This window comes from Microcaecilia unicolor, chromosome 7, assembly GCF_901765095.1.
Source record: "Microcaecilia unicolor chromosome 7, aMicUni1.1, whole genome shotgun sequence".
In the NCBI taxonomy this organism is placed as follows: domain Eukaryota; kingdom Metazoa; phylum Chordata; class Amphibia; order Gymnophiona; family Siphonopidae; genus Microcaecilia; species Microcaecilia unicolor.
Genome location: NC_044037.1, coordinates 69,820,586 through 69,835,191, shown reverse-complemented (window position 1 = coordinate 69,835,191; position 14,606 = coordinate 69,820,586). Strand labels below are relative to the sequence as shown.

At 42.0% G+C, this 14,606-nt stretch overlaps 1 protein-coding gene across 1 annotated transcript in view; it reads left to right on the top strand.

The window, feature by feature from the left end:
• Window positions 1-745: 745 nt before the first annotated feature.
• GABRA3 (gamma-aminobutyric acid type A receptor alpha3 subunit) overlaps window positions 746-14,606 on the top strand; it is a 315,485-nt gene continuing 301,624 nt past the window's right edge. The window contains exons 1-2 of the mRNA XM_030210739.1: window positions 746-765; window positions 877-995. Of these exons, the coding sequence (XP_030066599.1) occupies window positions 746-765; window positions 877-995 (139 nt within the window). The remainder of the gene's footprint in view (window positions 766-876; window positions 996-14,606) is intronic.

Below are 14,606 nucleotides of genomic sequence, written 5' to 3'. Positions count from 1 at the left end.
TTCGGTTTCCATTATCGCTGAAAACCGATACCGCCCAGCTCAAATCCACACAAATCTGATGCATTTGCCCGGCACCAACCGTATTATCGAAACAAAATGGACGCCCATCTTTTTCGAAAATACGGTCTGTCCCGCCCCTTCACATACCCGTTCTCGGACATAGACGCCCATGGAGATGGTTGTTCGCATTCAATTATGCCCCTCCACGGGACCTTTTTATGAAGGAGTACCGTACGGGTAACGTGCAACAAAACAGTAGTACAGCCAGGCGCTCCCAGATGCCCAACAGTAGTTCTAATTTTGTCATGCACCGTTTCCTGCAGTAGAAAATAATTTTCTACCACGTGGGGTGTTCCCAGCTGTAATCGGCAGTGCAATCATATTGCTGCATGCTGCCCGATTACCATTGGGTTAGCACATGAGCCCTTACTGCCTACTAAATAGGTGTCGGTAAGGGCTCAGGTAGTAAATGGCTTAGCACTAATTTTAATATTAGCGCATGGCCATTTAATGCTCCATTGAAAAAAAAGGCCTTTTTCCCGCCACAGTAAAAAGTGGTCTAGTGTGCTGCACTTTAACATGCCAAAACTAGCACGGATCACTTTTTACCGTGGCCTGGTAAAAGGACCTCTTTATGAGTAACTACTTTGATTATGAGGTGGAGTTAAAGCAAAATGTGAAACTAAATTATTCATAAACATAAATAATGTACCTTTTGAATTTATTAAGGCAAGACACGGTTTGAATGATAATCAGTTTCGCAGAGTACAAATTTTTTTTTTAATGATTATAAATTCCTGGTAATTCATCGATTGCTGCTTTCCAGTGAAGTGCAGCAATATGACGACTTCTATTTTCCTTTCCTTGTACTTTCAGACTTTCTACAAAGCATGCACCAGAAATTGCAGATGACAACAAAAACATCTCCCTTTTTACCCGGATTCTAGATAATCTCCTGGATGGGTATGACAATCGACTGAGGCCTGGATTGGGAGGTCAGGCATATTTTCATGATTTAGTTGCATTTATATAATTTGTGATTATTTTTAACCTTAGGGTTTAACCCCTCTGTCAGTGGTCATTTATATTAATCTCAAACTGTATCTTGCTCATTTGGGGTGAGCAGAAAATTCTATATTCTTTACATCTGAATTTCATATTTTCCGCCAATGATCCTTTCTATAAACAAATTCCATAAAATTCCAATATTAACATCAGAGGATGATTTATGAAGCTGGAAAGTCATTTTTATGCAAAAGAAAGTGCTCTATAGCAGGTCTCATTTTTGTCATTATAAACTATTGACTAATAACACACATTTTTTGTGTGTTAAAAACCATACCTCAGTGTTGTGGTTTCACTGCTCAGTTATGAAATGCCTCCTCTTGAACCCAGACTGGGCTATGCCACAGGTCAGTCAGGTTTTCAGGATGTACTACCACCATTATATGCAAATCTTTCTCATGCATATTCATTGTGGATATTCTGAAATCTGCTCTATTTGTGGCACTCAAAAACCTATCCCTGGCACTCTAAACTGACTGGGGCTTTTTTGCTAAAGGGCATTAAGCACTTAGGGGGAGATTATATATATGGTGCCTAAAAAATCAGCACTGAGATCAGTGTCAACTAAGCATATTCAGAAATAGGTACCTAGATTTAGACGCCTATTATAGAATATAATTAGTTGATATCTCAGTGCCTAAATCTATGTGCATCCATTTACACCAAAGAAAAAGTGATGTAAATCCCAGTGTGTAGATTTATGCACACTGGGCCATATTCTATAACTACAGGCTTATTTTCAAAAGAGAAGGGCGCCCATCTTCCTACACAAATCGGAATATGGGTGTCCTTCTCTCAGGGGCGTCCAAATCGGCATAATCAAAAGCCGATTTTGGGCGCCCTCAACTGCTTTCTGTCATGGGGACGACCAAAGTTCATGGGGGCGTGTTGGCAGTGTAGCGAAGGTGGGACTGGGGCGTGTCTAACACATGGGCATCCTTGATCGATAATGGAAAAAAGAAGGGCGTCCCTGACAAACACTTGGATGACTTTACTTGGTCGCCACAAAAATGTGCCCTAAATGATCAGATGACTACTGGAGGGAATTGGGGATGACCTCCCCTTGCTCCCTCAGTGGTCACTAACCCCCTCCCACCCTCAAAAAAATTTTAAAAATATTTTTTCCAGCCTCTAGGCCAGCTTCACATATCATACCCAGCTCCATGAGAGCAGTATGCAGGTCCCTGGAGCAGTTTTAGTGGATGCAGTGCACTCCAGGCAGGCGAGCCCAGGCCCATCCCCCCCTACCTGTTACACTTGTGGTGGTAAATGTGAGCCCTTCCAAACCCAGCACAAACCCACTTGACCCACATGTAGGTGCCGCCCTTCACCCAATTGTGGGGAGTGGGGTTTGGGGGACTCAGCACACAAGGTAAGGGAGCTATGTACCTGGGAGCAATTTCTGAGGTCCACTGTAGTGCACCCTAGGGTGTCCGGTTGGTGTCTTGGCATGTGAGGGGGACCAGTGCTCTATGAATGCTGGCTCCTCTCATGACCAAATGGCTTGGATTTGGTCATTTCTGAGATGGGCATCTTCGGTTTCCATTATCACTGAAAATCGGGGACAACCATCTCTAACGACGACCATCTCTAAGGTCGACCTAAATTTCATGATTTGGGCATCCCCGACCGTATTATCGAAACAAAAGATGGACGACCATCTTATTTCGATAATACATTTTCCCCGCCCCTTTGCTGGGACGTCCTGCGAGGACGTCCTCAGGAAAACTTGGGCACCCCCTTTGATTATGCCCCTCCTGGTTACTCAGATGTCCTTTTACTAAGGTGTGCCGAAAAATGGCCTGCGCTGTTGTAGATGCATGTATTGCACATGTGCAGGCTCATTTTTCAGCACGTATGCAAAAAAAGTCCTTTTTTTTTGCCAAAAATGGACGTGCGGCAAAATAAAAATTGGCACACGTCTATTTTGGGCCTGAGACCTTGCCGTCACCCATTCACTTAGTGGTAAGGTCTCATGTGTTAACCAGGTGGTAATCGGCAGCACGCGTACAATGCTGAATACAGCCCGGTTAGTGCCACGTTCTGGAAAATAAAATAGATTTTCCAGGGCACGTACTGGACATGCGTAAAAAATGAAATTACTGCCCGGGCCACGCTGTAGCTGGGCAGTAGTTCCGAATTGGCATATGTTGGGTACACGTAGGCACCTACACAGCTTAGTAAAAAGGCCTTTCAGGTGCTGTTATAGAATACTAGTGCGTCCCATTAGAGGTGCACAACTTTTTCCTGCCCACAGTTAATTTAGCCATAGATGTAACTTAACTGCAGGCACCTAAATGCAGCACAGATATGCTAACTTACGCTATTCTATAAGTTATGCACGTAAGTGCGAGCTCCGCCTATGCTCCACCCATGCAATTTCAAGTTTACCGTGTTGCTTGTATTTACGCTAGTGGACAAGGCCCATTTTACCACAGTGTTTTTGTTTTTTAAAGGAAATGGCTGTGTGGAAGTACAAACGTGCCATGTGGCCATTTTTTGTGGAAACCCTTAGGAGGTGGTAAGGGCTCCCGTGCTAACCAGACAGTAAAAATAAAAAAGATATTTCCAGTCACACTGGAATGGCGTGCAGTGGGGGCAGCATTACCACCAGTTCCCATGGTGGGCCAGTGATAGTGCTGGATTGGTGCGCACCAATGCCGCAGTAGCTCAATCGCAGCTTTGTAAAAAGGGCCCTATCCGCCGCTTTTGATACTGTCAATCACAACCTACTTCTTACCACACTGTCCTCATTTGGGTTCCAGGGCTCTGTCCTCTCCTGGTTCTCCTCTTATCTCTCCTGGTTCTCCTCTTATCTCTCCCACCGTACCTTCAGAGTACATTCTCATGGATCTTCCTCCACCCCCATCCCGCTCTCTGTTGGAGTTCCTCAGGTATCGGTCCTTGGATCCCTTCTTTTCTCAATCTACACCTCTTCCCTGGGCTCGCTGATCTCATCTCATGGTTTCCAATATTATCTTTATGCTGACGACACCCAGCTTTATCTCTCCACACCAGACATCACTGTGGAAACCCAGGCCAAAGTATTGGCCTGCTTATCTGACATTGCTGCCTGGATGTCCAACCGCCACCTGAAACTGAACATGGCCAAAACCGAGCTTCTTGTCTTTCCACCCAAACCCACTTCTCCTCTCCTTCCACTCTCTTTCTCAGTTGATAACAACCTCATCCTCCCCGTCTCATCTGCCCGCAACTTTGGAGTTATCTTCGACTCCTCCCTCTCCTTCTCTGCACATATCCAGCAGATAGTCAAGACCTGTCGCTTCTTTCTCTATAACATCAGCAAAATTCACCCTTTCCTCTCTGAGCACACCACCCGAACCCTTATCCACTCTCTCATTACCTCTCACCTTGACTACTGCAACCTACTCCTCACTGGCCTCCCACTTAGCCATCTATCCCCCCTTCAATCCGTTCAGAACTCTGCTGCACATCTTATCTTCCGTCAGGACCGATATGCCCATATCACCCCTCTCCTCAAGTCACTTCACTGGCTTCCGATCAGGTACCATATACAGTTCAAGCTTCTCCTACTTACCTACAAATACCCTCGATCTGCAGCCCCTCTTTACCTCTCTACCCTCATCTCCCCTTACGTTCCTATCCGAAACCTCCGCTCACAGGCCAAATCCCTCCTCTCAGTACCCTTCTCCACCACCGCCAACTCCAGGCTCCGCCCTTTCTGCCTCGCCTCTCCCTATGCTTCCTGAGCCCATACACCAAGCCCCCTCCCTGCCCATCTTCAAATCTTTACTCAAAGCCCACCTCTTCAATGTCGCCTTCGGCACATAACCACCTCCTTCAGCACATAACCATTATACCTCCATTCAGGAAATCTAGACTGCCCTAACTTGACATTTCATCCTTTAGATTGTAAGCTCCTTTGAACAGGGACTGTCCTTCTTTGTTAAACTGTACAGTGCTGCGTAACCCTAGTAGCGCTTTAGAAATGTTAAGTAATAGTAGTAGTAAGTAAAGTGCACTATTACAGAATAGCACTTAGGCTGGTACATTTACAAAAGAAGCATGTCCCCTAGTCTTGTACTTTTTGAAGGAGTCAACAAATCAATTTGCAATTACCCATTCCAATCCACTGAGGATTTTGTAGACCTCTGTCATATCCCTCTTCAGTTGCCTCTTCTCCAAGCTGAAGACCCTTAACCTCTTTAGCCTTTCTTCATATGGGAGTCATTCTGTCCTCATGGTTGCCCCTCTCTGTATCGTTTCTAATGTAGCCAGATTGGAGTACATCATGGACTGATCAATTGTCCTTTTCTGAGCTGGTCATCTTAGATCTCCTTATATGTAATGCCAATTTGCTTTCAAATATCTGCACATTGCTTTCTAAAAGGCTCATGGACCCTAATGAATATTAAGCGCTAGTGAATTATCTAATTTTTCATAAGGACTCCATGAAAGGCAAAGAGAAATGTCTTGCAGAACAGTTCTGCTTCTGCTGCTCACATGCAGATCTTGCCACCTCCTACAGAGCCTATGGATGATGGGCTGATGGATGAAATTCATGTTTAGCTATCCTGAAATCTGTAATAACTTTCTCATCTTTGCAGAAAATGTAATAATGACTCTGCTCATTAATACAATACCTGTAGACCAGTCTGTCCACAGAATGAAACTGGCAAGCTGCCTGAAGATGTTGGCCATGAGCTACCTTGAGGGATGTGTAGGCCTTGAACCTCCCTGGGGAGGGGGGGGGGGGGAGGGAGTAGTGCATGGCTGAAGGTTCATCTAGCATTTCATATACTCTTGGACTGGTCCTGGGTATAGGGATGACCTTGCATGCAAAATTCATCTGATTCAATAGGGATCTTATTTGCTTGTGTGTCATTTTTTTAATGGTTTGCTTTGCTCTGCTGAGCTCAGTGCTTAGTTTGTCTACCTTTTCTTCAGGGATACAAAACATACGTAAGGTATTTACCGTAGTACTTATAATTTGAATTCAGTTCTATAGATAAAAATATAGAGACTGCTGCTGGTTGTTCAGTTAAGATGTGCTGCAAAGGTCATAAGCAACATCTCAAAGATCCTCAAACCCCCTGGGACCTACAAGAGAGGAAATCATCCAGAATTGGGTAAGATTGCTTTGATTATAAGGATTCCGTGAAAGCAAAGTTTACCATTAGCAATCTGTCAATATTCTATATACTGTATATTTTAGTAGAAAATATTCATGGGTTAACTTGGTGGCTCACTCAGATGGTACGTTCTGTGCACTTACAAAAACAAATGGGAAAAATATAGTTTTTTCTGTAAGTAATACAGAGCAGAACAATTATTTTCACTCACAGTACAATATGCATCTCTTTACAATAACTATCTTTCTTAGAGTAAGGGTCTTCAGTAGGAACATGAGCCAAACTGATCTGAACTGAAAAAGAGTGTCCACATTATTTTATGTTATAATAGTTTATCGGGATGAGTGCATGATCTAAAGTAGTGCAATATTTATCATTGAGGGACCACTATTGGTATTACAGAGGTGTCCCAGCATTGGCAATTGAGCACATGATGACATCCATAGGTGCATGGTCACTGATCCAGGACCCATCAATCTAATGACCAGTATAGGTATCTAAGGGGTGGAAGCATAAACTGTGTGTGTGTGGGGGGGGGGGGGGGGCTGCCTTTGGTAACTATAAATAAAGGCTCTAGATGCCAAATCCCACTCCTGATCTGAAAGAAGTGGAACTACAAAGAAGCAGGAGGAAATTGCCTGGTTATTATTTTTTAAAGACCATTTTAAGAGGATACTGATGAAAATGTTTGAGTAGAATATGGGGCTCTGTAAAAATATTTGTTGAACATTTGGTTTTGAAATCTCTGCATCTGCTTGTTTGATTTATTCATGAAGGAATTCATTATTTTCTGTTTGAAATGTGTCAGAATGATTTGATGTGCCATGTCAGGATGCAGGGTTTGATTAGCAGCCTGTATATCATTCTCTATGATTTCTGTTTACCAATTTTTTAAGTATTTTAAAAGCAATTCTAGAAATGGAGTGCAGCAGTTATACATGCTTTTTGTGCTAGGAGTGCCTATATTGGCATTTATTCCCTGTAATGCACTATGTGTTACTCTATAAGGTAGTACATAAGTACCTTAGCATGTACCTGCAGAGGAGTACACATGGGCAGGACATGGGTGTGTCCATCATTAATATACACATCTTATAGAATACTATCAAATGCAAACATTTCCCCAGATTCTATAAATGGCACACAAATTTCGATGTGCAAAATTGTTCACTATCCTGAGATGTGTACAAAACTACATTGACTAATGAACCAATTAGCACCAAAAATTGAGTGCTAATAATCAATTATTGGTGCTAATTGGCAACAATTTGGATTTGTGTGCACATCTTGCTATTCTATAAAGATCCATTTGCAAATCTTGTAGTGTGCAACTCAAAAGGAGGCGTTATCAAGAGAGGGGCATTGGGGGGGGGTCGGGGGGGTTACTAAATGCACAGTATTACTGAATACCAGGGATCTGTGCCTAAATTATATACCAAGATTTATGCCAGGTTTCAGTTGGTGTAAATCCTTGCACTCAAAGTTGGGTGCAGAAATCAACTCTAAATGCTATTCTATAAGCAGCACCCAACATGGACTATTGTTATAGAATAGCGCTGTATGCAGATTTTTCAGTGCCATTTTTCGAATGCCATTTACTGAATGTAGTTCATTGAGTGATGCCCACTTATGCTTGCCATTAACTTGACATATACAGGTTGCTTTCCTATTTGGATCGAATTGGATTTAATGATTTAATGTACCACTAAATACATCAGTGTCCACGCGGTTTACAACAAAATCAAAATGCATACAAAAGAAATGTTATTACATTCCAAAAAAATCAAGGATACAACTCAGTAGTACCATACAGATAGTTCATCATATATTGTAATATTGCTGGAACAGTAAAGTCTTCAAGAATTTACAAAAAGAATAATAAGACATTTTCTGAAGACTATCCATCCATGAATTCCATAAAAATGGACCAATGTAAGAAAATGTCCCCTTCTGGACATCAAAGACAATTTTATAACGTCTAGGCCAGGCAACCGAAGCAGTCCTTTTTGTGAAGAACGTAAAGCCCTTAATGGAGAATATTTAGATATTTAGGTGCACTGATTCAGTGTTCAATCACAGAACCAGAACACCATCCTAAAACCATGGTGCCTGGGCCAGCCACCAATATTCAGTGGCATATTCAATGACACTTAACCTGGGCAGTGCCGTTGAATTTCTACTCAGACCACAGTTCAGGAGCAGAGTTGGGGAGAAGCTGGCACTTATGAGAACATGAGTCATATTTAGTGCAGGTGTCGCACATAGCTAAGCAGCCAGATAGTATAGCCCCTTGTGTGGTCCTACCTTTCACCACTTAGCTATGTGGCTGCCGGCACTGAATATCAAGCAGCATCCACATAACATCTGGGTCACCAGTCCGATCATACTCCCTCTCCAATCCTCCTGGATTCCTTTTTCAAATCCCCCCACTCTGTTCCATAACCCCCCCCCCTTCAGCTCACTGATTTGCTCCCTCCCCTTTCCAATTCTCCAATCCCCCCACTCAGTTCTCCAATACCCCCTTCAGTTCTCTGATCTGTTCCCTTCCATTTCTGATGCCTCCAACCCCCCTCCCTCCTAAACCATTGCTTTAATATATGTTCTACAGTTATAATATGTGATAGCACAGTTGATTGCATAGCTGGTTAACTACCTCTTGTCTAACTCTTTTGCTTTTATTAAATTGAATGAGGGGGACAGTGGAAATACAAGGAAAGTTAAACAGAAACAGTAAAAAGGAGAATTGAAGATAAAGAAAATGTGAGAATGAGGTACACAATATTGAAAAAGATTATACTGTGGGAGGGTGAAAATGTTATTGATTGTTTTTGTTTCATTATTTTCCCCATTTTAATGGTTTGTTTCATTTCATTTGTTAAATGAAATAAACATAATATAAAAGAAACAATAAGAAACAAAAGAAAAGGCATGGAAGATTTGAGCCCCATCCATGAATCAGGTGGCTTTCTATGTAGTCCCAAGTTGTGTTAATGACAAAGGGACCCTTTTATTAAAGTGTGTTAAGCAAGTAACGTGCAAATTAGCACATGCTGTTACTGCACAAGTTTGGTTACTGTTACAACAGTGGCATGGTAGTTACTGTGTGCTAATTTATATGCTAACTGCATGTTGTGATAGGAGGTGGGAACTGAGTGGGTTTAGGTAGAAAATGGGCTTGAACTGCACACTTTCATTAAAACAAAATGCTATTACATGTGCAGTTAGTATTTATTTAGATTTTGCTCATACCTTTTTTAGTAGTAGCTCAAGGTGAGTTACATTCAGGTACTTTGGATATTTTTCTGTCCCAGGAGGGCTCACAATCTAAGTTTGTGCCTGAGGCAATGGAGGGTTAAGTGACTTGCCCAAGATCACAAGGAACAGCAGTGGGGTTTCAACTGGCCACTTCTGGATTGCAAGATCAGTGCTCTAACCACTAGGCCACTCCTCCACACAAGTATGGGTGCACTTAATACCACTTCAAGAAGAGGCATTAACCCCTGGATTCTATGTAGTGCACTTAGAGATCTGTGCCAAAATCCAGGCATATTCTATAACTACAGACGTAATTTAATTGACTTAACAAGCTAATTAACATTGATAACAGCACTTAACAAGCAATAATGTGGCCCTAACTTCTAACGTGTGCCGGCAAAAAGGGGCATGGTTATGGGCAGGGAAATGGGCATTTCGTGGGCGTTCCAAAATTTACATGTGTAGTTATAGAATATGGCCCTCTGCACCTAAATCTACAAGCCAGGATTTACGCCATGGTTTTGTTGGTATAAATGGACATGCTTAATTTTAGGCATTGGAATATCAACTAAGCGTATTCTATATATTGCTCCTAAATCTAGGTGCCACTTATAGAATACACTTAGACAGAAATGTCTTCTGCGCAGATTTTTTAGGCGCCATATATAGAACCCCCAAAATACTCCATATTAATTGTAAATAGTCTGAATGTGCATTTCGGATATCTCAGTGTGGTAACTACTAAGGACACGCTAGGTATATCCCCAGAAATTAAGACACAGCCATGCAGAGCAGAGGGGCAGCCTAGAGGTTAGTCCCGTGAACTGTAAACCAAGGGACCCAGGTTTAAATTCTACTTTGTTTGTGCAGCGCTGCGTACGCCTTGCAGCGCTATAGAAATGCTAAATAGTAGTAGTAGTAGTACTTTAACTCTTTAATTTTGTAATTGTGAGCCTGCCAGGAACATAAAAATGCCTTCTGTACTTGAATGTACACCATTTCAATAGTCTTCAGGCTTGCAGGTAGCTTACGTATTTAGGTAAAGTAGGTATTTTTCTGTTTCTGGAGAGCTCTCAATTAAAAAATAAAAAACAAAAAAGAGTTAAAGTGGAATTTGAGCTTGAGTCTCTTGGTTTACAGTCCACTACACTAACCAGAAATCCTCAGAAAATGGGCTCTGTTCAGAATGTTTTTTTTTTTTTTTTAAATTTTTAACAAGAATCTTTATTAAAGGAATCCATGTATTACAACTGAAGCTGTTCAAATACAAAAAAAAAAAACATACAGTTCCTTTGTCATTAAACATCTGGTATACATACATTTCTCTACTGAGAACCTTCACATCACAGCAATAATTTTTCTTGTAACATTTAAATTTTTCAAAGTTACCCCTATCCCTCCAAACCCCCCTTCCCTTCCCCCTCTTCCCGCACCTCACCCCTTCATGAAGAGGAACTCTATCCAACATTTTCACTTCAATGACTTTATCACAGGTGCCCACATCTGTTCCCATTTTGTTAGGGTTTTATGTTCCTTAGCCAGTAGCTTTTCCATGTCACCTATATACATAACCAAATTATACCAACGGCTAATTGAAGGGCATTCATTCTTCTTCCACATCCGTGCAATCAACAATCGAGCTGCATTAAAGCATTGCTTGGCCAACAAGTTTCTGCCAGCACTAAGCCCGGCAATAGATCTATTAAATAAGAACACCGCCGGATCCCAAGGGATCTGTCCCTCCACCCACACCTGCACTCTTCCTTGCACCGACTTCCAAAATGCTTTTATTTTTCTACAGGTCCACCAAATATGCCCCATTGTGCCTTCCTGTCCACATTCCCTCCAGCATAATTTTGATGCCCCTGGGAACATATGGTGTAACCTCACCGGAGTGAGGTACCATCTGTATAAAACCTTTGTACAGTTTTCTTGAATATTGACTGCCCTAGAGCTATGGACTGAGGCCCGCTCCATCTGCTGCCAAAGTTCAGGCGTGTAAGTCACCTCCAGTTCCTTTTCCCATCTATCACGGTGCTTACTGCTAACCTCTAATGAATCCCTCATATGACCATATAATTTAGAGATCAATCCCTTAGTTTTTTCCGTCTCCACACACATTCTCTCTAACAAAGTAACCTCTCCCCTTAGTTTACTCTTTAGACCTGATGTCTGAAGAAAGTGAATAATCTGATTATACGCATACCTATCCTGTGGAGGTAAGTCATACTCAGCTGCTAGTTCTCCAAAAGTAATAAACTTTTCTTCTTTCATTAATTGTCCCCACCATATCAACCTATTCTGTCACCACTTAATAAAAGGGGATGGGGAGCATCCAGGAGGGAACGTAGCATTATATGCTATGGGTGTCAAACGTGAGTCATGAAATCCTTTCACTCGTTCTATTCTATCCCAACATGAAAAAGTATATTGTATGATAGGGTTAAGAGACTGGGGAAGGTATCTATTTTTAGGCGCCAACCAGAGTAATTGCCCTAACTTTAATGGGCTACGAATCAGAAATTGTTCCATTTTGATCCATAGTTTATGATCTGATTCATGAAACCATTCAATAGCAGCTTTTGCCTGGGCTGCTCTGTGGTATAGCCCCAAATGTGGTACACCCAATCCACCCTTTCCTTTACGAGCTACATATAAAATAGATCTGGGAAGTCGAGGTTTACGACCCTGCCATATAAAGTGTTGAAGCTTGGTTTGTAGCGACCGAAGCATACGGTCATCAATTGGCAGAGGGATAGACTGAAAAAGATATAACAGTCGTGGTAATATGTTCATTTTAACTGTTGCTATTCGCCCAAACCATGATAAATATAATGGATTCCATCTATCTAGATCTTTGCCCAGTTCCTTTATTAGTGGTAAATAGTTGACTGCACTCATATCTTCCATCCTGCGTGTGAGTGTTACACCCAAATATCTTATTCCCCGGGTGACCCAAGTTAACGGGTAACGCTGGCGACAGGTCTGATATTCTATCTCTTCCATCCCTACTGCCATCGCCTCAGTCTTTGTATAATTGATTTTGAAACCCGAGACTTGGCTATACAATTCAATTTCAGCAAACACTGCCGGTATTGATGTCATGGGAGAGGTAAGTGTCAGCAAAACATCATCCGCAAAGAGGGCAATTTTTGATTCCCAGGCACCCGCCTTTACCCCCTGGATTCCCTGATTAGCTCTAATGTTATACGCTAGGGGTTCCATTACCAGGGCAAATAAAAGAGGGGAAAGAGGACATCCCTGGCGTGTACCTCTATGTAGTTCAAAAAAGGGAGAAGTGCAACCATTAATTCTGACACATGCCCTAGGAGCTGCATATAATTCCTGAATCAGGCCTCTAAACATAGGTCCAAAGCCAAACCTCTGTAATACCATATGCAAAAAGGCCCAGTGCATTCTATCGAATGCTTTTTCAGCATCGATACTAAGTAAACAGCATGGGGATCGTGTTTGTTTCGCCAAGTATAGTACATCCAACGTCCTTCTAATATTGTCAGAGGCTTGTCTTCCCAAAAGAAAGCCCACCTGATCTGAATGCACCAAGGTTGGTAGGACATTCACCAATCGAGTTGCCATTACTTTAGCCAGAATACGTACATCAACATTAAGTATGGAAATCGGGCGGTAAGAGGCACACTCAGTTACCTCCTTGTTAGGCTTAGGGATAACTGCTATCCATGCATCCTTCATAGTAGGGGGCAAGTTTCCTCCCTCCCGTACATAATTTAAAACCTCAGTCAACACTGGGGCAAGATATGGGGCAAAAGCTTTATAGTATTCCCCCGTATATCCATCCATGCCCGGTGATTTACCTGTCTTTAGTGACTTAATAGTTGTGAGTACTTCCTTAACCTCAATCTTTGCTTCCAACATATCCCAATGATCCTGTTGTAGGGATGGGAGATTCAATTTCTCTAAGTATGCCTGAATAGCAGCATTTTGATTAGAGGGGTCATTAGTGTATAATTCAGCATAAAAAGCCTGAAATCGGTTTCTGATAGCTTGAGATGTAGAGAGAATCTTACCCTCCCTATCTTTGATCCTAAATATATTTCTATCCATCCTGAGCTTACGCAACCTAAGTGCCAATTGACGACTAATTTTATTTTTCTCTTTATAAGCATGTAAATGGAGTTTTTCATTAACAAAATCTAGCTCCTTAGCAAGCAATGCATCTAACTGCAATCTCACCTTCTGGAGTGATCTATAGATCATAGGGGAGCCTGTGCATTTATGTTGAGCTTCAAGATTTACAATCTGGTCCCTCCAATACCGCTTCAGGCATTCTTTCTGCCATTTGAGGCGTCCCGCCACTGTCATAAAATGTCCTCATGAGACTGCTTTCAAAGCCTCCCATACTACAGCAATGGAGGGACCAGATCCCAGGTTAAAGCTTAAATATTCTTTAAGTACTGTCACATAGTTCTTGCAAATCTGCTCATCTTTAAGCATAGTATTATTCAAAGCCCATTGCCTATGAGAGCCTTCTTCACTAGGAGCAGAAAGCAATACTGTACATAGGGCATGATCTGAAATAGTTATGTTACCTATTTTTGCATCTCTCACATGTCCCCCCAGTAATTTATCTACAAATAGAAAATCAATGCGAGAGTATGAAGCATGCACTGAAGAATAAAAGGAGTAGTCTCGATCAAGCGGATGTTCATCTCGCCAAACATCAAAAAGCCCCATCTCTTCTACACAGGAAGCCAGATGTTCAGCCAGTGTTCTGTCCGCCCGAGAAACTGTCCCCGAACGGTCCATCTCAGGGTTCATGGTGGCATTAAAGTCGCCCCCAAAAATAAGATAGCCTCCCTGTACAGATCGCACACTTTTCTTCAATGTTTTAAAAAAGGAGGCCTGGCCCGTATTTGGCCCATAAATAGATCCCCAAGTGTATTCCCTAGATTCCAGCGTTCCCTGGACAAACAGGAAACGACCAGTTGAGTCTCTTTTGACTTGCTGGATCTGTATAGGTATGCTATCATGAAAAAGTAAGGCCACTCCTCGTTTCTTACTATTTGTGATATCAGAGGCAAAAAAAAATTTAGAGTAATATGCTGGATGAAATAGATATTCATGTGCACGCTTCAAGTGTGTTTCTTGTAACATTACCACCTGTGGTCGCACTCTAGCTAGTTCTTGGTATGT